Source organism: Simochromis diagramma, unplaced genomic scaffold (genome assembly GCF_900408965.1).
Source record: "Simochromis diagramma unplaced genomic scaffold, fSimDia1.1 OVJJ01000228.1, whole genome shotgun sequence".
Classification (NCBI taxonomy): Eukaryota; Metazoa; Chordata; class Actinopteri; order Cichliformes; family Cichlidae; genus Simochromis; species Simochromis diagramma.
The window spans coordinates 617,044-638,872 of record NW_024386873.1 but is presented as its reverse complement, the minus strand read 5'-3'; the positions used below and the strand labels follow the sequence as shown (position 1 = coordinate 638,872).

The following is a 21,829-nucleotide window of genomic DNA, read 5'->3' as shown; positions in this document are numbered from 1 at the left end:
AATTATATCAAAAGTATCAAAAGTCTGTTAAAGCTGCCAAATCTGCCTTTTTGTCCAGCATTATCATGACTAATAGCCACAACCCCCGAGCCCTTTTCAATACTTTTAACTCTGTGGTAAACCCTTGCACTATCACTTATAGGGATGCCTCCCCTGCTCTTTGTGATAAATACTTAAAGTATTTCTTTGATAAAATCTCAGCTCTAAGGGCTTCTCATCCATCTCATTCATCGTCAGTTTTAGACCCAGTTCCAGCCTCTGAATGCTTGACTGTCTTTCAACAGTTTGAGCCAGTGTCTTATTCTGCTTTAAAAGACATAATTGATCATCTCAAAATCTCTGGTTCCCCGCCTGATATTCTTCCTTCTCGTTTCTTTAAGGAAGCTTTACATGTTATTGGTCCTTGTATCTTATCTCTGCTGAATGCATCATTGTCATCAGGTTGTGTACCGTCTGTCTTTAAGCATGCTGTTGTGCAACCTATTATGAAAAAGAAAAATCTTGACCCTAATGGTCTCACTAACTACAGGCCGATCTCCAAACTCCCTTTTATTTCCAAAATTTTGGAAAAGGTAGTTCTAAAACAACTTCAGGCCTTTTTAGATGCAAATGGTATTAATGACAAGTTCCAGTCTGGTTTGAAACCTCGCCACAGCACAGAGACAGCCTTACTTAGAGTTTTTAATGATCTTCTTTTAACTGTTGACTCTGGATACTCCGTGGTTTTAGTTTTACTTGACTTAACTGCTGCTTTGGTTAACCACAACATTCTTCTGTCAAGACTGGAACATGTTGTTGGTCTCAAACGTACGGTTTTATCTTGGTTTAAATCCTATCTCTCAGAGAGGTCGTTCTCTGTTGCTATGGGGCAACACTCCTCGGCTTCTGCCCCTATTTACTGTGGTGTGCCTCAAGGGTCCGCGCTCGGTCCTGCTCTCTTCTCTTTGTACATGTTGACGTTGGGATAAATTTTTAGAAAATACAACATCTCCTTTCACTGTTATGCCGATGATATCCAGATTTATTCACCTCTGAAATCCAATGTGACTGCTTCTTTGCAACCTCTGTTCAACTGTTTGCATGAAGTTAAAATTTGGTTATCACATAATTTTCTTACACTGAACGAGAATAAGACCAAAATCATAGTCTTTGGTAGTCACACTCCGCTAGACCAGTTAGCTGATGCCCTAGGCCCTCTCGCTAGCCATCTCTCGCTCACTGTAAGGAACCTCGGAGTGTTCCTGGATGGCTCTTTAAAACTTGAGAAACACGTCTCCACTGTGGTAAAAAACAGCTTTTGCCAGTTGCGTCAGATTTCCAAAGCAAAGCCGTTCCCTCCTTTAAAGGACCTTGAAAAGCTTATCCACGCATTTATCACATCCAGATTGGACGACTGTAACTGCCTCTACTCCGGCCTCCAACACTCCTCTCTTTGCCGGCTCCAGTTAATTCAAAATGCAGCTGCGCGTCTTTTAACAGGTACGAGAATCTATGAACGCATCACTCCAATTTTAGCCAAACTACATTGGCTCCCTGTTAAATATCGCATAGATTTTAAAATTATTTTGTTCACTTTTAAAATTCTAAATAATTTAGCGCCTAGCTATCTCTCTGAACTCCTCCACTTATACAATCCTAACAGAGCACTTAGATCAGGGGTCTCGAACTCCAGGCCTCGAGAATTTGCATAATTAAGATTAAGGAACTGACCTCCCAGCCCATTGTCCCTTCACTGGGCTGGTTTCAGTCATTATGCAAATGTACTGTTTATAAGATTGAAAGCTGCAGTCCGCTGAGACTGAAGACGTCACCTGGATGATGACGAAACGTTTCTGGAGCTTCACAATCACCGTGGAACGCCCCTCCCAGAGTTTATGTGAACGTTAATGGAGCAGCTCTGGATGCCACACTAGATACAGGTTAGTCTCTTCCAGCAGTAAATGCAGACCTGTTTGCCTGAAAAAAAAAAGTCATTAAAGAATCTGTGGAATTCTCCACCAATGGCAATGACTGGCCAATGGCACTAACTGCAATCCATTAGGAATAACCTGGTTAATTGTTGGATTTATGGGCAAGCAAGTCTATCAACGGTTTGTGATAGTGCAGGACCTGACATCCCCCTTGGTTCTTGGGATGGACTTTATGACTCACACTTCACTAACAATACGTGTCCCAATGAGAACTGTAATTATGGATGATCTGTGAAAATGGGCTGCTCCCATGGTCACTGTGAACAAACCCCCCCGCGAACCACGGTTCTGTGTTGACTTCCATGGTCTAAATTAGCTGACCGCGAAAGATTTTTACCCACTCCCGCAAGTGAATGAAACACTGGACTTTTTGTCAAGAGGGAAGTTTCTCACAACACTAGACCTCGCTCAAGGTTTTGAGCAGGTCCCCATTGCTGAAGAAGCTAAACCAAAGACTACTTTTATCATGCACTGTGGCCTGTTTCGTTTCAGAGTCCTTCCTTTTGGCCTGTGTAACACCCCTGTGACTTTTCAGCAGCTTATAAACAATGTTCTAGCTGGCCTGGTTTATAAGTCCTGCGCGGTGTATCTGGATGACATTGTTGTCACACCACGACTTTTGAGCAACACCTGCTTGACCTAAAAGAGGTCCTTGGTAGGCTTTAGTCCGCTGGCCTCTCTTTATAACCAAGCAAATGCCAATTCTGCCTTACAGAACTCACCTTCCTTGGTTGGACTGAAGGTGTAGAGATATATGATATGCTGTGGATGTTCTTTCTTTGAGACTTTTGGGAAGGTATAAAATAGTTCATCACCCATGTCCTTCCTCAGAAAACTGTTTGGTGCTTAATTTAAACTTTTTCTCCACTGCAGTGTTTTTCTTTTTCCTTTTTCTTTCATAAACCTCACTTCAAAGACACTCACCTGGTGGTTGCAGTTTTATTTAAAGTTTCCGTAACAAAAGCTGAAGGCTGCAGCAGCTTTGGATCTCAGTCTCCTGGACAGCAGCTTGCCTCCTGCTCTTCCAGACCCAGACTGTAGTGACTTGATAATGTTGATACGAACACTATTGTCTCTAGCCACACCCCTGCCGAGATTGACTTTGACCGTACTGACACTGTCCCGCTTTTCATGGACCAGAACTCTTTCCAAGAGACTACTGACATTGCTCTGGAGACAGAGGCGTCTACTTTAAACAGACCTGGAGTGTCAACAACATCATATTTTTGACAGTCAATGATCTTTCTTTCCTTATGGCACTTCTTTAAGTCCTTATCAGAAGTGAATATTTCTCTGCTGCCCATGTTGATGCCTCCTAGAGTACTTTTACCCTGTCCACTCTGTCCATACGGGACGATTCTCAGCTCACTCGCAGAAAAAATATTTGCATGTCAGAATTTTCCCAGTCATAATGGCTTCAAACTCATCAATCTCTCGCTCTCAAACCTGATTCAAACTGTGGAACATATTTCATCATTTACAGTAATGTATCCAAAAATGTATTCATCAAGTCATTAAACAGACTTTAAAAGTACAAATGCTGCAGTCAAAGGAGCTTGGAAAGAAAAGCGTCTGGACTTCTTTGAGTTGCTTGAAGACGTTTCACCTCTCATCCGAGAAGCTTCTTCAGTTCTAAGGTCAAATGGTGGAGAGTCCCAGATATAAACCTAGTGGGAGTTTCCCCCCACAGAGGGACAAAAGGACCCCCTGATGATCCTCTAATCACCTGAGCCAAGGTGTGAAACTGGGTGTGGGTCCCAATCAGCCAGGGTTTCGGGTGAGCTCACTGTGAAACCTGGCCCCACCTTATCATGCGAATTCCTGAGGTCAGATGGCCCAGGATGTGAGTGGGCGTTAAGACGTCTGGGGAGGGAACTCAAAACTGCTGCACCAGCTCACATACACATATTTTTATAAATTAAATAATTTGATTTTATGTATTTTTTTCTGAAACCTAAATCAGTTAAAATGAAAAATAGGAATATTCTGAATATCGATTTTCTATATCTATCTGGGTTTGCGTCACAGCTGCAGCGGTCAGAGCAGAGACGCCCAGACTCCCCTCAGCCCAGCCACCTCTTCCAGTTCATTCATAGTCCAAGAGCTCTCCTAATCAACCATCCCAACAGGAGCAGCAGCTCCACTACAAGTGCCTCTCAGATGGCTGACCTCCTCAGCCTGCCTCTAAGGAAGAACTCCTCATTCTTTTGGTCACAAAACCACATCAGAGTTGGAGGCCACCACCTGATAAAGCATAAACAGATAAACAGAACCACACCATGGTAAATGGTAGCTGCAATGGTTCTTATGCAGCGCTTACTCTGCCTGTGCTATAAAGTGCTCCTGAGCTACAGCCACTGCTCATCTGCAAAAAGTAAAAATGAAATCCTGAGGCCACCAAAGTGCAGTCCTTCCACCACCTATGCTATTCTGTCTATAAAGGTTATAAAAGCTCAACACTCAGTGTCATATTTTTCCACTCTGGGTCTACTTCTGCTGGATTGATGGATGTGCACCGCTCTGCCTCTCCTCTGTAAGCCGACAACACTGGTGAGACTGTGCTGAGTAGACCTCATACTGGACTGTGTTAATGGTGAAAACATTTTAATAATTTAACCATCATAGAAAGGAAGAGCTTTCTTTTACCAGATCTTTGTGTGTTATTAATCTGCTGATGTTCAGTGAGCAGTTTCCTGCTACTGACTGACTTGGTGATGGTTGAATTTCACTTGTGTTAGCTAATATCGTCTAAAAAAAACCCCAAAAAACAATACAGGGTCAGATCTGCTCTGAAAAACCAAAAGATTCGTCCAGGAATCGAAGTTTAGATGAAACTGTCTTTCTTCTGTCTAATGCTGACAGGAGGATCTTCTAATGCTGTATAGTTGTTACTGTACTGCTGCTGTATAAATATGTTTAAATGTGAGTGAAACACCAAAGAGTAAAATGATATCTGATCTGTTGTTGCTTGTTTCTAAACTCCGTGAATCATTGCTTACTTGTGTGCTAGAGAACATTAGTGCCTGTAATACGCCGACAGTGTTGGAGACGAACACACGTGTTACTGAGACGAGTGTCGTCCTGTTGTGTGGGCGTGCCGTCACTGAAAGAAGGAAATCTGCTGGAAACAGAGCAGTCTGGAGCTTTTGCCTCACGTGGATTATTCTGTATACCTCTAAACTATTAGTCACTTTTAGTCAAATTTGACCTCTGACCTTTCTGATAGCAGGTGTGGTTCCTACATCACCGTTAAAGAGAATCATTTCTGTATCTTTGACGTGTAGCGAGTTCAGTTTAGGTGTGGACAGCTGTCAGAGGCAGAAACGTTTCAGTAACCTGAACTATTCCAGCAGGGAGATTAGTCTGCATGACTCAACACGACGATAATTATTAGTTGGATTTATTTTCCCACAAAGACTCTCTGAATAAGCTGAAATACTTTGATGTGTTAGCTTTTTGTCTCACCGTGTTCACTGTGACATGAACTGTGGTTTTCCACGCTGCGTATTGAAGTGTCATGTACACAGACACACCGTCGGGTGAGCTGACGTGATGTTTTTTAGACAAAAGTATGAAATAGTAAGTTTAACACAATCCAGCTTGGTCAGCAAGCTGCATCTAATCAGATGATCAGATGACAACACAGTTCATCACTGACCTTCACCCTCCAGCAGTGGATAAATAAACTTTTACTGCTTTCTGCAGATACTTTTAACCAGGCAACGGGACTTGACACATCACACCTTAACATACAGTGGGGCAAAAAGGTATTTAGTCAGCCACCGATTGTGCAAGTTCCCCCACTTAAAATGATGACAGAGGTCAGTAATTTGCACCAGAGGTACACTTCAACTGTGAGAGACAGAATGTGGAAAAAAAATCCATGAATCCACATGGTAGGATTTGTAAAGAATTTATTCGTAAATCAGGGTGGAAAATAAGTATTTGGTCACCTCAAACAAGGAAAATCTCTGGCTCTCACAGACCTGTAACGTCTTCTGTAAGAAGCTTTTCTGTCCCCCACTCGTTACCTGTATGAATGGCACCTGTTTGAACTCATCATCTGTATAAAAGACACCTGTCCACAGCCTCAAACAGTCAGACTCCAAACTCCGCCATGGCCAAGACCAAAGAGCTTTCGAAGGACACCAGGAAAAGTATTGTAGACCTGCACCAGACTGGGAAGAGTGAATCTACAATAGGCAAGCAGCTTGGTGTGAAAAAATCAACTGTGGGAGCAATCATCAGAAAATGGAAGACATACAAGACCACTGATAATCTCCCTCGATCTGGGGCTCCACGCAAGATCTCATCCCGTGGGGTCAAAATGATCATGAGAACGGTGAGCAAAGATCCCAGAACCACACGGGGGGACCTGGTGAATGACCTGCAGAGAGCTGGGACCAAAGTAACAAAGGTCACCATCAGTAACACACTACAACGGCAGGGAATCAAATCCCGCAGTGCCAGACGTGTTCCGCTGCTGAAGCAGTGCATGTCCAGGCCCGTCTGAAGTTTGCCAGAGAGCACATGGATGATACAGCAGAGGATTGGGAGAATGTCATGTGGTCAGATGAAACCAAAGTAGAACTTTTTGGTATAAACTCAACTCGTCGTGTTTGGAGGAAGAAGAATACTGAGTTGCATCCCAAGAACACCATACCTACTGTGAAGCATGGGGGTGGAAACATCATGCTATGGGGCTGTTTTTCTGCCAAGGGGACAGGACGACTGATCCGTGTTAAGGACAGAATGAATGGGGCCATGTATCGTGAGATTTTGAGCCAAAACCTCCTTCCATCAGTGAGAACTTTGAAGATGAAACGAGGCTGGGTCTTCCAACACGACAATGATCCAAAACACACCGCCCGGGCAACAAAGGAGTGGCTCCGTAAGAAGCATTTGAAAGTCCTGGAGTGGCCTAGCCAGTCTCCAGACCTCAACCCCATAGAAAATCTGTGGCGGGAGTTGAAAGTCCGTGTTGCTCGGCGACAGCCCCAAAACATCACTGCTCTCGAGAAGATCTGCATGGAGGAATGGGCCAAAATACCAGCTACTGTGTGTGCAAACCTGGTAAAGACCTATAGTAAACGTTTGACCTCTGTTATTGCCAACAAAGGTTATGTTACAAAGTATTGAGTTGTATTTTTGTTATTGACCAAATACTTATTTTCCACCCTAATTTACGAATAAATTCTTTACAAATCCTACCATGTGGATTCATGGATTTTTTTTTCACATTCTGTCTCTCACAGTTGAAGTGTACCTCTGGTGCAAATTACTGACCTCTGTCATCATTTTAGGTGGGGGAACTTGCACAATCGGTGGCTGACTAAATACTTTTTTGCCCCACTGTATGTAACCAGGTCATAAATTACATATTGTTATATTTACACAAAATATGTTTTAAACCCCAAACTGTCCCTGGTAAACCTTACCGTTAGGACCTCCAAGTCTGTAGCTATCTTCATCATCAGTTAGAGCCCCTCCTCATCCTTTTCTTCTTCTTTGGTGCAACCCTGTAAATTTGGGGTACCCCTTTGGCCTCTCCCCTTTCCTACAATTCCCCTGTGGGAGAGGTCGGTGTCATTTCTTGTCCTAATGATATCTTTATCCACCCTGATGTTTCTGATCATGTGTTTTATTGTCATCATTGCGCCTCTCTTTGCTAAATGCTGTGAGTATGTGGTACGTGTGTGCTGTGTATGTGTATAGGCGCTGATCATGCTAGCATGAACAGTCTTGCTAGCTTGGAGGTTGTAGTGTGTTGAGCAAACTCTCGTCCTAACTGTTCATATTTGGTCATAGCAGGTCTTTCTGTTTACCTTTCACTGTCAGAGACAACACAGGAACACACCGGTTACATGTACAGTGGATCACCGACACCAACTCAAAGACTAAAATTAAGAGCGGATCCATACAAAGAAGATCCACACACTGCTGTGCAGGTACGCCCACACTGTGCGTGCAGACCTGACTTTGTTGATTCAAAAAAATCTTCCTTCCTGTTAGATCAGTCTAAAAGAATCCACTGCCACAAACCTGGGATCTATCCCAGTGTCTGGTCCTTCGCTTTGTTATTCACACGATCCTGTACTCATCCACACGCTTAACATGCACAGGCAAACTCGCCACACACCACAAACATGTGGCTGCTTGATGCTATAATACTGCTTAAAGAAGATAATGATTGTCACCGCACCCTGTGGTTAAAAACAGCACAGGAAACAAAGGCTGCATGGAGAAAACTGCTCTCTGAAGAACAAATGTTCACAATCTGTTAGAGAGAGGACACACGTGAGCCCGACTGGAGTAAAACGCTCCGTCTTTCTTCTCTCTCACGTACACAAATACACTCTGTTGGGTTTTATATCTTGTGGGGACATCTAACGCTTTCCCCAGCCCCTCTCCTTAACCATAACCACCAACAATGAATGCCTAACCCTGAACCTAAACCTAGCCATAACCCATCTGTAACCCTGACGCTAAAACTACAAACTCAAAAATGCCTTCACACTTGTGGGGACCAGGATACACACACACACACACACACACACACACACACACACACACACACACACACACACACACACACACACACACACACACACCTCTGTTGCAGTTTGTTACAGTATCTATTTGCCAACTAAATCTGTTACAATTAAAAGAGTAGAAAATGCTAGAGGAGAAATTATTTGAGGCAGTTTCTCTGAAAGTGACGCCGGGCTCTTTCAGTGTGAAAGACGGATCCTAAATGGTTCAGTAGCACCCGTCCTTTCAGCCCCCTGTACTTTCACTTTCAGGGTATAAAAAGAGGACTGTTTAGTAACACAGCTACACCGGGAGGACGACCCATGTGGACACTGCTTATTGCTTTTATCTGAACTCATCACGTTATTGTAAGTCAATTTTTCATTGTTTGATATTAAAAGAACTAGTCTTAATTTAGTCTTGTACGTACAGCTTCCTCTGATTCACTGCATTTTCTAACGTAGGGTTTCAGACTGTGTGAGCCTCACTGTGATTGGACTGTTGAAACAGAATGAGAGACAGAATTACAGTACTACAGTACTGTAATACTGTACACAGTACTGTAATACTGTAATACTGCACACAGTACTGTAATACTGTAATACTGCACAAAGTACTGTAATACTGCACACAGTACTGTAATACTGTAATACTGCACAAAGTACTGTAGTACTGCACACAGTACTACAGTACTTTGTGCAGTATTACAGTATGTTGGATTACTGCTGTAGATGTTTACATGCTTGTACATTTATATATATGCTTTATTCTTTTGAAGGTAAGTTGATCTACAGCATTAGATCGTATTTCATAAAGATGTTTAAAGTTCTGTGAGATGCATTTAACAAAGATCAGCCTGTTTGAGGCTCTGACGTCTTTTATATATGACTTCAAACAGTTATGATAACACGTGTTTTTCTCACCCAGCAAAGGAATATTTGCTATACAATTAATCACAGCTTGTGATCAGCGTTTTAAGCTTTCAGGTTGAGGCATCAACACAGTAAAGGAACAACATTTGTCTCTTTCATAGACAATTCATCCGTATATAAGCTGTAAGAGATATTTGCCTTTGAGATAAAGAAGATATCAAATGATATGAAATGTAAATACTGAAGCTCAGTGTTTGAAATTTAAGTTTCACTGCTGTCATTTTTTAAAATAAGTACATTTCATTTACTAATACAATGAATGTAACGTTGACCTGTGTCGGCAACCTGAGCAGTGCTTGGTGTTGTAGACCAGAGCTCTAGGCTACATTAAACAGCCGCTCACTCCGGCCTTCACAGCCGGGTCCTTCAAACAGTGCAGCTCCTGAACTGAGACACAGCTACAGCTACTGCACCAATTATCTGAAGGCAGGATGTGTCCACAGTGCACAATTGTTGATGTGAAAGAAAAACCTCCTCACATCTGTCACCATCCAGCTGAGTCCCTGAAGGCTCAGTCGTTTTGTTCTTCTGCTTGCAGACGTCATGGGTGCTTCTGACTCTCGACAGTGTGAAGTTGTCTTTAGCAATGACAGCAAGAACTACTCGCTGCGCAACCCCAGGTGACTCCTTACTCAAACACAATCACTCACATTTCATTTTTTCTGCTGGTTAGTTCAAAGTGCTTCACAGATCATTGACATGCTGTTAATAACAGAACTATTAAGCAGATTAAAAATAGAGACATGAACGACATGAAATTAATTAAAAGGTAAAAACATCATAAAAAATATAGAGCAGAGTGTGAATGACTAACAAAGACCAATATAAAGCATGTTAGGGGTGTTCATCGTTCGCCTTGGAGCAGCTTTCACAGCAGAAACGTCTTCATGCAGCTCTCAGTTTCTCATTACACACACTCACCTGTGCAAAACACACTGCAGCAATCAAAACTTTTGTCCTATTTGTCATGAAAACTCAGTCAATCACTTCATCATGAAAGATCCTTTCATTACATTTTTGAGGCTTTTATCAAAACTTTTCTGACTTTGGAAAAATATTGGCCTCGTGTAGAAAAGTGTGACACAAAAAAATAAAAGTCTAATTACTGCTTGTTTTACCTAAAACTCTTCTTAGAACGTGTTTATTTTAAAGGCAAATTCACTGCTGTTCATGTGTTGCTATGTTTGCTCTTTCATACACGTCTGAATAACGTTTGAAGAGGAAAGTGAGCGAGCTGTACTGTTCAGATGAGAAGCATACTGAGAAATATGTTGATGCACATATTTCACACAATAGTGAATTATGACTGATGTGAGAACTGCATTAAGAGCAGTGAGAATGACAAACTGTGAGTGGTGTTTAGGGCGGGGCTCGGGACTAACTGTTTGCCACGGTTGCACTGGTGCACCTACATTTTTTTTCTTCGGCGCACCGGCACAAAAGTTTGGAGCACTCAGATTTTTCAAGCGCACCGCTTCACACCGCAGTTTCACATGTGCACTTTTGGGGGGGAATTGCTGACCATACAGACAATATTCATTTGTAAATGATTAACTAACGATCGTGTGCTTGTGCTTAAAGTGCGTTGGCATTCTGGTAATATTGTAGACAATGTTAAACTTAATCATCACATCGGCCTCTGACGACCTGTTTGCTGCTGCACAGCTGCTGAAAGGCTGTGGGGAGAGGGGACACCTGGGCATTTATTCTTATTATCATGATTCTGATGCGTCGGGTCTGCGCTCTGTGTTTACATCTTTGTGTGGAATCTGCTCTCATTTGTGTCTGTTGTTGACCACACGGAGACTTTTTGTTTTTTTGTTACTCGAACAGTTGGTCGCACCGGTGCGACCTAAGGTTTTTTTTAGTCGCACCATTGAAAATGTGATCAAATTGGCCGCGCTCTAGAGCGCTGGTGTAGGGATCTGCATTTTTAAATGTTGCCTGAAACTGGAATTTTATGCAAATTGGGAATGGTTGAGGAAAAATGTTATTTTCTAGGAATTTGCTGATTCGAGATGGAATCACTTGGCACTTGTTTAGTGAGCAGAACTGAGCTTCCAGAGCAAATTTACCCACGAGAGTGAGAATCTGCTGGAAGCTCACAAAGGCTGTATCCCAATTCAGGGTCTGCAGCCTCAACGATCCTCAAGGGCCGCGTACTCAAAGACCGCTGAGGCCGGAAGTGCGAGGCTTGTGAAATGGGACGGTCTAGCCTCCGTTGCGCTGCCCAGGTTGCCTAGCAACCATGATACTAACAGCTGGAAACGTGTCATACAGCTTTGTTTGACAGAAATGAAGGAGAACATCTTTTGTTCATTTGTTTGTTTGTTTCTACATGAGCTTTGATCATTCTCTGTGAGATTAAGCTCAGCTATTGAACGGCGTGTATTTTAAAGTAAAGGCTTTAAAACCAAGTTAGCACAAACGTCACTAATGTCACATGACTTTGCCGACATGTGGCCAACAGTAATGTTTTAATGTTCTTCGTTATTAAACATTTGCACATAAATAAGTGACATAATATTCAGGACTTACTTTTCACAGTTTACCCTTCGGCCGCTCCGCTTCTGCCGTCTGCGGCAGAATTCTCCACACCCATCGCCGCGCTATGAATTGTGGGATATATGGGACCACGAATTCTACACCGCCACAGCCTTAAAATTCAGGGAAATGAAGGACGCATTTCAGGGCCGCATTTCGAGCAGCCTTTGAATTGGGACAGCCTTCGGCGCGCCGCTGTGACGTAATCGGCCTTGAAATGCGGCCTTTAAGGCTGCAGACCCTGAGTTGGGATACAGCCAGAGCCTGCCCTGCTGCATGTGCGACAGTTTCTCTGTGCTTGGCTGCTGAGTTCTTCACTCGTGTGTTGTTTAATTTGAATTTGAGGAATGAAAAGAAGAATTTCAATGTGGCACTTCCCATGAATACCTGTACGAACAAAAGGACTTTTACATTGGCTCCCATTTAATTTTAGGATTCAAAACTCTTGTGCCTACATACACACCACTAAATGGACAAGCTACACAAAGACACGTACATAATGTACTGCTGCTAACATGGGACCGGGTGTGTGCTGAACAGGGCGTGGACACAGATGTAGGACTCAGCAGACGAATTAAATTCTAAATCCAAGCGTTTAATTTCTCTGCATCTGAGACCACAGTTGCAGGTCCCAACACTCACACAGGGTGTGGACCCAGATGCGGGAGTTGACAGACTTGTTTCAAAATTACAGAGTTTATTGTGTTTATTGTGTTTATTGTGACAAAAAAGGTAATACAAACAAAAGCAAAAACAATAACAGGGAGGGGGGGTGAGCTGCACACACAACGAGGGAGGACATGAAAAAAGAACAAGGGGGGGGGGGGGGGGGGGGGGCACAATATATACACAGGAGGAAATCAGAGCAGAATAAATACGCCTGGGAAGACAGCTGAACAGAATCTACTCGTTGAGATAGGGACACACAGATGAACACCACACACACAAAGCAGGAAGTAACATATGCTTCTCATTTTATTTATTTTGATAGACAAGGAGGCTGAGACCAGACAAACACATGTGAGCTTGACGCAGAGACCGGAGATAAACACAAGACATAACTGGGACAAAACACAGAGAAATGATTAAGGATAAACACTGTAACCTGGACTAAAGATGTAAGAGCTGACAAGGCAGGAGATGCAGATAACCACGGAGACACAGAGAGACAGGACAGACACGGGGACACAACTGGTAAAGCACAAATAGAGATGAGAGACTAGAACTAGACTAGACAAAAAGTAGAAACCAATATATTCACCAGGAAAGCAGTAATTATAAATATAAAACTACAAGGCTCTGGGAAATGCAGAGCTAGAACATGTACTTCTTAAATATCTATATCAGTATATAGAGACTAAGAGAAGAGATGTGCAGTTATAACAACTTCTACTGTTATAACTGCACATTACTTCTCTCAGCTTATATATACACTAACTTATTGGAAGTTACATGTCTACTTTTTAATGCACAGATACAACACACAATCTGCACTTTTCCAGTTATTCTAAATATTCTTAACTATTTAAACACCTTTCAGTATCCTGCTCTGATTGCACACTACAACCTGGGTTTGCAACTTATCTGTACTCTAATTTTAATAACTGTACAGTACTCTGATTTGGTAACTATTGTCCATGATGTAAATATGTAAAAATTGTGTTTCTGTGTGTATTTGTGGGGGTTTTGCTGCTGTTACGACCAAATTTCCCCTTGTGGGACAATTAAAGGATTTTTCTGTTCTAAATGTAAATCATAAGTCCAAAGGCAAAACTCATGACTCAGAATACTGGGTCAAAGTCCCAGGACCATGACAGCTCCAGGCTCAGAAGTTGTTAGTTGTTCCTTGTTTGAGCTCAAAGACCTTTCAGTCTGGAGCAGTTGGTGGATCAGCTCCCAGGTTCTACAGTCCTTGTGTCAAATTCAATTCAGTTCAATTCAATTTTATTCAATTCAATTTCATTTATATAGGACCAAATCACAACAACAGTTGCCTCAAGGCACTTTATTTTGTACAGTATATCCTATAATAATAGATACAGAGAAAAACCCAACAATCACTCCCTAAAAGTAAGCACTTTGGCGAACCAGGCTCAGGGAGGGGCGGGGCCATCTGCTGCGACTGGTTGGGGTGAGAGAAGGGAGACAGGATAAAGACATGCTGTGGAAGAGAGACAGAGGTTAATAACAAGGATGATTCAGTGCAGAGAGGTCTGTTAACACATAGGGATGATCTGATATCGTCGTGTTGGTGTTGTTCCCACATCATCATGAAAATGTTGTTCCAGGTTCAACATTGCAAGTGACCAATAACATTCTTGTGGCGTTATTCTTTTGCGCGCCAAGCCATTCGTGCATTTATGAAATTCCAATGTTGCAAGGACAATATCAATTCTGCTTACCATTTATTAAAGGGTTAGGGTCAGGGTCCGTTGATTGGCGGACAGTGGCGGTTTCTCGCAGCTTAAGTACAGTTTTTTGTTTTACGGCGGTTTTTCCCGAAGTCGCAAAAGTATGACGTCACAACATTCTGATTGGTCACTTGCAATGTTGATCCTGGAACAACATTTAGTATGATGATCTGGGAACAACACCGACACGACGATATCAGATCGTGCTAACACATAGTGAGTGAAGAAGAAACACTCAGTGCATCATGGGAATCCCCGGCAGCCTACGTCTATTGCAGCATAACTAAGGGAGGATTCAGGGTCACCTGGTCCAGCCCTAACTATATGCTTTAGCAAAAAGGAAAGTTTGAAGCCTAATCTTAAAAGTAGAGATAGTGTCTGTCTCCTGAATCCAAACTGGAAGCTGGTTCCACAGAAGAGGGGCCTGAAAACTGAAGGCTCTGCCTCCCATTCTACTTTTAAATACTCTAGGAACAACAAGTAGGCCTGCAGAGCGAGAGCGAAGTGCTCTAATAGGGTGATATGGTACTACAAGGTCATTAAGATAAGATGGGGCCTGATTATTTAAGACCTTGTATGTGAGGAGCAGGATTTTGAATTCAATTCTGGATTTAACAGGAAGCCAAAACAGGAGAAATCTGCTCTCTCTTTCTAGTCCCTGTCAGGACTCTTGCTGCAGCATTTTGGATTAGCTGAAGGCTTTTCAGCGAGTTTTTAGGACTTCCTGATAATCATGAATTACAGTCGTCCAGCCTGGAAATAATAAATGCATGAACTAGTTTTTCAGCGTCACTCTGAGACAGGATATTTCTAACTTTAGAGATGTTGCACAAATGGAAGAAAGCAGTCTTACATATTTGTTTAATATGTGCATTGAAGGACATGTCCTGGTCAAAAATGACTCCAAGGTTCCTCACAGCGTTACTGGAGGCCAAGGTAATGCCATCCAGAGGAAGAATCTGCTTAGATACCATATTTCTAAGATTTTCAGGGCCGAGTACAATAACCTCAGTTTGATCTGAATTAAGAAGCAGAAAGTTAGCGGCCATCTAGAGATGCTTTTTGAGTAAAGGTTTAACTACAGCCAGCTTGAAGGCCTGTACCACAGGCTGAAGACCTCTCATCCAAGACGCTTCATAAGTTCTAAAACCAAATGGTGGAGGATCAAATGTTTATTTATCCAAATATATCAAAAAGCCAAACACTACTATTTTTTTATAAACATTGTGGGAAATTTGGTAAATCTTTTTGTATATCAGGATGTGATATGGAAAGTGTCGTGTTGGAAGTATTTATACTGCGTGACTGTTAAATGTTTGCTCTGTGCAGTCTTTGTGGCAACCGTAGCCAAACATTTTCTGTTAATCCAAAGTAACCCTGGTACACGCCTGTCTCATGACCGCTGCCCTTCATTTCAAAATTGACATATTCATTGAGATGTCTCTTGTTTCTCTGTCCAGAGTGCATTTGGAGAGTGGACAATATGACACTGCCATGCCTTCAACACTGCGCACTTCTGAATATGGCAGCGCTGTGTTTTCTAAGACGGCTGGTGCAGCGCGCGGATGTGTTGGAGTCGTCACCTACGATCTTTACAATGAATCTACAAAGCGAGCTGATAAGAAAATTGCTGGCATGTTCTCTGTTCCTTTCGATTATAACCTGTACTACATCTGGCATGGAATCGGAGTCTTTCCCATCAACACACAATGTAATTCTTGTCTGTTTAACATTATGAAAAACAATGAACAGCGAGGGTTTGTCAGAGGAAGAGCTGAGGGTCCCACTCTTACTTACAGAGATAATGATGTTACCCTTACTTCCGCCATCTCAAACTGTAGTCGAGCGACTATGACAGTGGAAGTGCGCAACCGATAGTAGACAGTCTAATAATGGAGAAAACAGAGTGACGGGTTTTTATTTTGTTCTTTGGTATAACCTTCAGACGATCTTTTGTTTTTAGTGGTTTATCAAGACAAAGAACATCAAAGTGGAAATTAAAATGCATCGACATTAAAACAAGGAGGTCAGTGATATAGAAGCTCACTCAGCACAATACGTCAGAATTCACAACTTATTGTCCAAAAAGTGACAAATATAACTCTGAGCACAGTTTGAGTGAAGACCTATTAGATGAGCATTGTATGTAAGTTTGATTCTATTCAAACCAATAGTGTGGGAGAAGAAGCAGGTCTGGGGTAATCGTGAAACAGAAAACAATCATCAACAATGAAGGAAATTTGGATCTTCTGTATTGTGGAAGTCTGTTCCACAGTTTGGGCCTGACATTAACTGCTAAACAGTGAAGAGGAGTTCAAACAGGAATTTGGGAAAGAGTATTTTAAATTATTCCTATGATTCAATTGTTTCATGCAGAAATAAACTCACACTTTTGTTCTATTAGAAAAAACAACTAAAACTATGTGATGGTTTGTCTGCAGATCACTGAATATGAACAATAAAGATATCTGATGTTACTATCCCTCAGCCACTCCTGTGCTTCATTAACTGATCATGATGGCATTTCATTATTACTGGGTTGAATATTCGACCAAATAATATATTTGTTTAAATGTCTGTAGATAAAAGAAAAAACTGTGTCTTCAGGTAGATACACAAAATGCTTGATGTCTCACAATTCAAAGCAGTGTATGTGTTCAGTGTAGCAGCTTTGTTGAACCACCAGAGGGCATCAGTACTTTTCTGTGACAGCTCCAACTTGTCAGCTAAACACAGCCCCTGAGATTCACTTAAGCATTCATCATCAGCAAGGATAAAGTTACACCTAAAACCGAAATCTGGACTTTGGTTTCTCAATCAGTAAGACAATAAATAAATCAAACAGGCAACATGTTTCATTTATCTTAAGCAAGAGTTCTGTGAATGCTCAAAAGAGATTTTAGTCCCCCAACTAAAATCAACACCCCCGAGTCATTCGAAGCACAGGCCGAGGGGGAGGTGTGGCAGCAATTTTTCACACCAGCCTATTAATCAACCGAAGACCCAGACAGACTTTTAATTCATTTGAAAGCCTGATGCTTATCCATATTCACCCTAGCTGGAAAAAACTTTTATTTGTTATCATCTAACATCCACCTGGGCCTCATACAGAGTTTCTACCACTTTATTAACAGTCTAAATATCTTGGTTCTTTTAAATTTTGAGACACGCCAGTTGAGTCTAATAACCGATTAAATGCAGTGTTGAGGCTGACATTTTTAGCATCTACATGGATGTTACACTCACCCACAATAATAGCTTTTTTTTCTTTATCAAACATAAAAGCTTCTTTAAACTAAAATGACGTCATTTTCTCTGATTATTTTGAGGATCTTTTTCTTTTTTTTGTTTTTGCATCAAGAGAGCAGACTGTGTGAAGTGAACCTGCTCCCTGGCGGGTTCTCTTTCTGACTCCTCCTCTTCCTGCTCAGCCTACAGCAGCTGTCTGATTCGGTGGCTGTGTCCCCATCCAGCGACCGCAGGCTTCGGAGTACGCGCAGTTCGCGTACTACGTGCGGCGGTATTATATGTATTGTCAGATTATTATGATATATATATATATTACAGGATATATTACAGCAGTGAGTTTGAACTCTGTGTCAAAGATTCAAGTTGCAGTTATTTATATTTCCCATCACCTTAAATCATCACTCAAAGACAATTATCTGTGACAGTGTATATGTAGGTGTATTATATATAAGAGACAAATATTGTTCTTTTAATATGTTGGCATTATTACATTTGGCTCAATGCTTATATATGTGTGGAAAAAGCAAATGTACGAGCTGTGAAAACTGTGTCTGATAGAATGAAGAGTAGACTGATATATGAAATATTCCTTTATTGGGTGAGAAAATCAGACCATGCCATAACTGCTTTAAGTCACACAGAATAGACATCAGAGCCTTAAACAGGCTGACTTCTGCTAAATGGGTCAAACTGGGCAGAAAGTCTACAAACACATAACATCCTTATAGAATATGATGTAACACTATAGATCAACTTACCTCAGAATATATAAAGCATATAAACAATTACAGCAATATGATGCAACAAACACAGCAGCTACTGATCCAAAATACTCAAAGCTTCATAGAACTGAAACAAACATTTATTTTTATCTCCATTCTGCTGCTGATACATACTTTAGGTTTCTGAACATTAAACTTGTTGCTGCCTTTCATAGTGTGTAACTTGAAGGCCCTGAGTACTTTCTCCCACACTGAAAACACTGGAATGATCAAATTATTTGAACATTACCTAATAAGACTGATTCAGGACAGACAGACAGGTGACAGTCTCAGGTGTATACACTGCTACAAACAGGAGGATTTAATGTTTGTGTTATTACGAGTGCTAAACAAGAAGAGTTCCCAGATGGTACAGTGGACACATGTGTGACTGCTGTGATTAAAGCATCTTTCTTTCAGCTTAACGAGTGAACCGTCAGCTCGTTCAAACACACCTTAAAGTCCGTTTGGCTCGACACCACCGAACAGAGGCAGCAATATAACATAGCTAACAGTCATGTTTTAATGTTCTTCATTATTAAATATTCGCACATAAATAAGTGACATAATGTTCAGTACTTACTTTTGAAAGTAAATCTGTCGTCAGTTAAAGACAGAGGCAGTGTGGATTTATTCTAAGCTCAGAATAAAATCTCGAGGCTCCATCTTTCTGTGTGACTCTGGACTAATGCAGCTTCAGACCCACAGTGGGCCTGAACTGGGAGGCTAAACTGGAGCTAACTGATTAAAAACAGCATCCTGCACACACGTGAATTTAGTTACTACTTACACAATTAAATCAGACTAAAGCTAACTTATATTTTTATGATTATTATCTTTTAATTCCCCTCTGCAATGTAATTAATTTAACGATAAGCTTGTTATTTTTATTTGCTACAAGTGAGAATTTGAATTTTCAAAGGGGGGGACTGCAGTGAAAATAAAACGTGGCATTTTAAGTTCATGTGCATTCATCAGTGTTTTAACAGAGGGGGTTAAGTTCTGTACTTGTACCTCTGCATGCTGCATGTTGCATGAAACAGAAACTCGCGGTTAAGATGCCTGAGACGAGCTCTTGCAGTTCACCAAGGTGATAAATATCAGCCTCTTGTACAGGAACAGTTGTGTAAAGCCCCTCCTCCTCAGCCTTTTTGGATTCACCGCCTGTTTGCAGTTTGCCTTCTTGCTGTGCAGACTCCGATCTCCGTTTGAAGATATGATTAAAACTCAGAAAGACTCCTGCTCCCTTTTGGAGTCAGACTCAAGTGGTCACTAGGGGAGTTTCATTTGTGAGTCATAAAAGACTCAATGAAAACATGGCTTCCAGATTAATTTAACCGAAACTCTGAGCAGAGCCTGCTCTGAACTAGGTCAAGTGTTCAGTATAGGTTACCATGGTGATCTGATAAATTAAAAGACATCCACCTTGTGAGACTGACAACTCTGACTTTAATCTGTGTTAACCCATTAACCCAGCTTCATGGTACAGCCCTCAGGGCAGCAGCTTCAACTGTTTAACCACGGTGCACATACAGGGCTCGTCCCAGAGAGGAAGGCAGGCTAGTTCAGGTTCAGCTGTAAAAACTAGAATGAGAGAGGAGGGCCTGAAACACAGGACCAAAATCAGAGGAAGATTATTCTCTCCATTATTCTTTATGGTTATTTATGAACTTTTCCTGTCATCATGTTGTCTTGATAAGCTGCTTGTCTCAGTCCTCATGTGTGCGCTGAGGGGGTGCAGAGATGTTTAGACAGGAAATGTAAGGCACACTTTACAAAGGTTACAGGTGGTGAAATACAGCTGTGATGTTTTGCATCTGTAGGAGTGCAGTGCAGTACTCATGAAAGAGGAAGTACTGCACGCTTGTGAAGCAGAGCATAAAAAGGATGAAGAGAAGTGAGGAAAAAAGTGAAGAAACTGACGTGTTGAAAACACATGAGGTATACTGGCATAAAAACAAAGGTGCTGGTGCAATCCAACTGCCCGTTTAATGCTGTCTAAGGACAGGACAGACATTTTAAAGATGACCAGAACTGAGTGGTGATGGATACAATGAAGACCCACACCCTGCTGTACAGGAACATCCACACTGCATGGAAAATAAATAATATTCCACACCCTGAGGCCTGCAAACACACTGAATGCCAAGTCCTTCTCCAAGTGTGGAAACATAGTTACACATATCACAAACACGTGGCTGCAAACCATGGTGTTTCATTGCTTTAAGAACATGCTGTGTGAAAATTGGACTCATACCCATAAAACCTCACCCTGTGGTTACAAAGCAAGTGGCACCTCAGGAAATGACAGCTACACAGTTCTTTCAGTTTTACACACAGACCTGCAGAGCACATTTGTGAAGAAGAAAAAACTGGCTGGGTCACAAACAGGGCGTGTTAAACCGTCCTGAACATGCTAATCTGGCACACAGCAAAGACCACATGTCAGCAGGAAGAGATCACAATCTGCACAGTTAGCCAGGGTTAATACCGAGACACTGTTTCAAATGACTTCCCAACATTTTGTGAGTATGGAGTAATCTGTGCTTAACACATAACAGAGAAAGAGAAGGAAGTAGGTAACACAATCACTGATTCACAAACATCCAAACAAAGGCTTCAGGCATCTGTTTTGCTTCTTGACGCACCTCTGAAAAGCAAAATGAGCGGCCTAGTCCAGACCTGAATCTGACTGAGATGTTGTGGCATGATTAAAAAGGCGGTTCATGCTGGAAAATCCTCCAACGTGGCTGAATTACAACAATTTGGCAAAGATGAGTGGGCCAGAAATCCTCCACAGTCCTGTAAAAGACTCCAGGTAGCCAGTTAATGCAAATGCTTGAATGCAGTTGTTGCTGCTAAGAGAGGACCAACCAGTTATTGTGTTTAGGAGGCAATCACTTTTTCACACAGGGTCATGTAGGTTTGGTTTATTTTCCCCTCAATAAAAAACATCTTCATTTAGAAGCAGCATTTTGTGTTTACTTGTGTTATCTTCGTCTAATATTTAAATTTGTTTGATGATCTGAAACATGTAGGTGTGACAAACATACAAAAAAACAGGAAATCAGCAAGGATGCAAATACTTTTTCACACCAGTGTAATTCCTGTTTTTAAATCAGATATCGGTCTTTGCATGTGAAATGTTTTTCATATTGTGAAACGTGCTGCAAAACAAACTAGGCTGTTATCTAAAGGCTGCATGAAAATACTCAGCAGTTTAGGTTTGCAGTACTGTGATGGATTTAAAATAAAGATACAGTGTGTGATTGGTGCACAGTGGTTATCGTGTTCACAGTCACAGTTATGGTTCATCAAGTGTAGCGTGATGAGTTTGGGGTGGGGGGGCTGTAGCTCAACAGGTAAAGCAGGTCACCAAACAATGACTTCCAAGTCTCTGTTAGTACATGACTTAATAATTGATCAACAAA

The 21,829-nt window shown here is 41.6% G+C and overlaps 1 protein-coding gene across 1 annotated transcript; it reads left to right on the top strand.

The window, feature by feature from the left end:
- The first annotated feature begins 8,679 nt into the window (after positions 1-8,679).
- LOC120733530 (bryoporin-like) lies at positions 8,680-16,870 on the top strand. Its single transcript, XM_040031796.1, has 3 exons — positions 8,680-8,869; positions 9,972-10,053; positions 15,849-16,870. The coding sequence occupies exons 2-3, from the start codon at positions 9,977-9,979 to the stop codon at positions 16,264-16,266; spliced, it is 495 nt and encodes a 164-aa protein (XP_039887730.1). The 5' UTR covers positions 8,680-8,869; positions 9,972-9,976; the 3' UTR covers positions 16,267-16,870.
- The last annotated feature ends 4,959 nt before the right edge of the window (positions 16,871-21,829 follow it).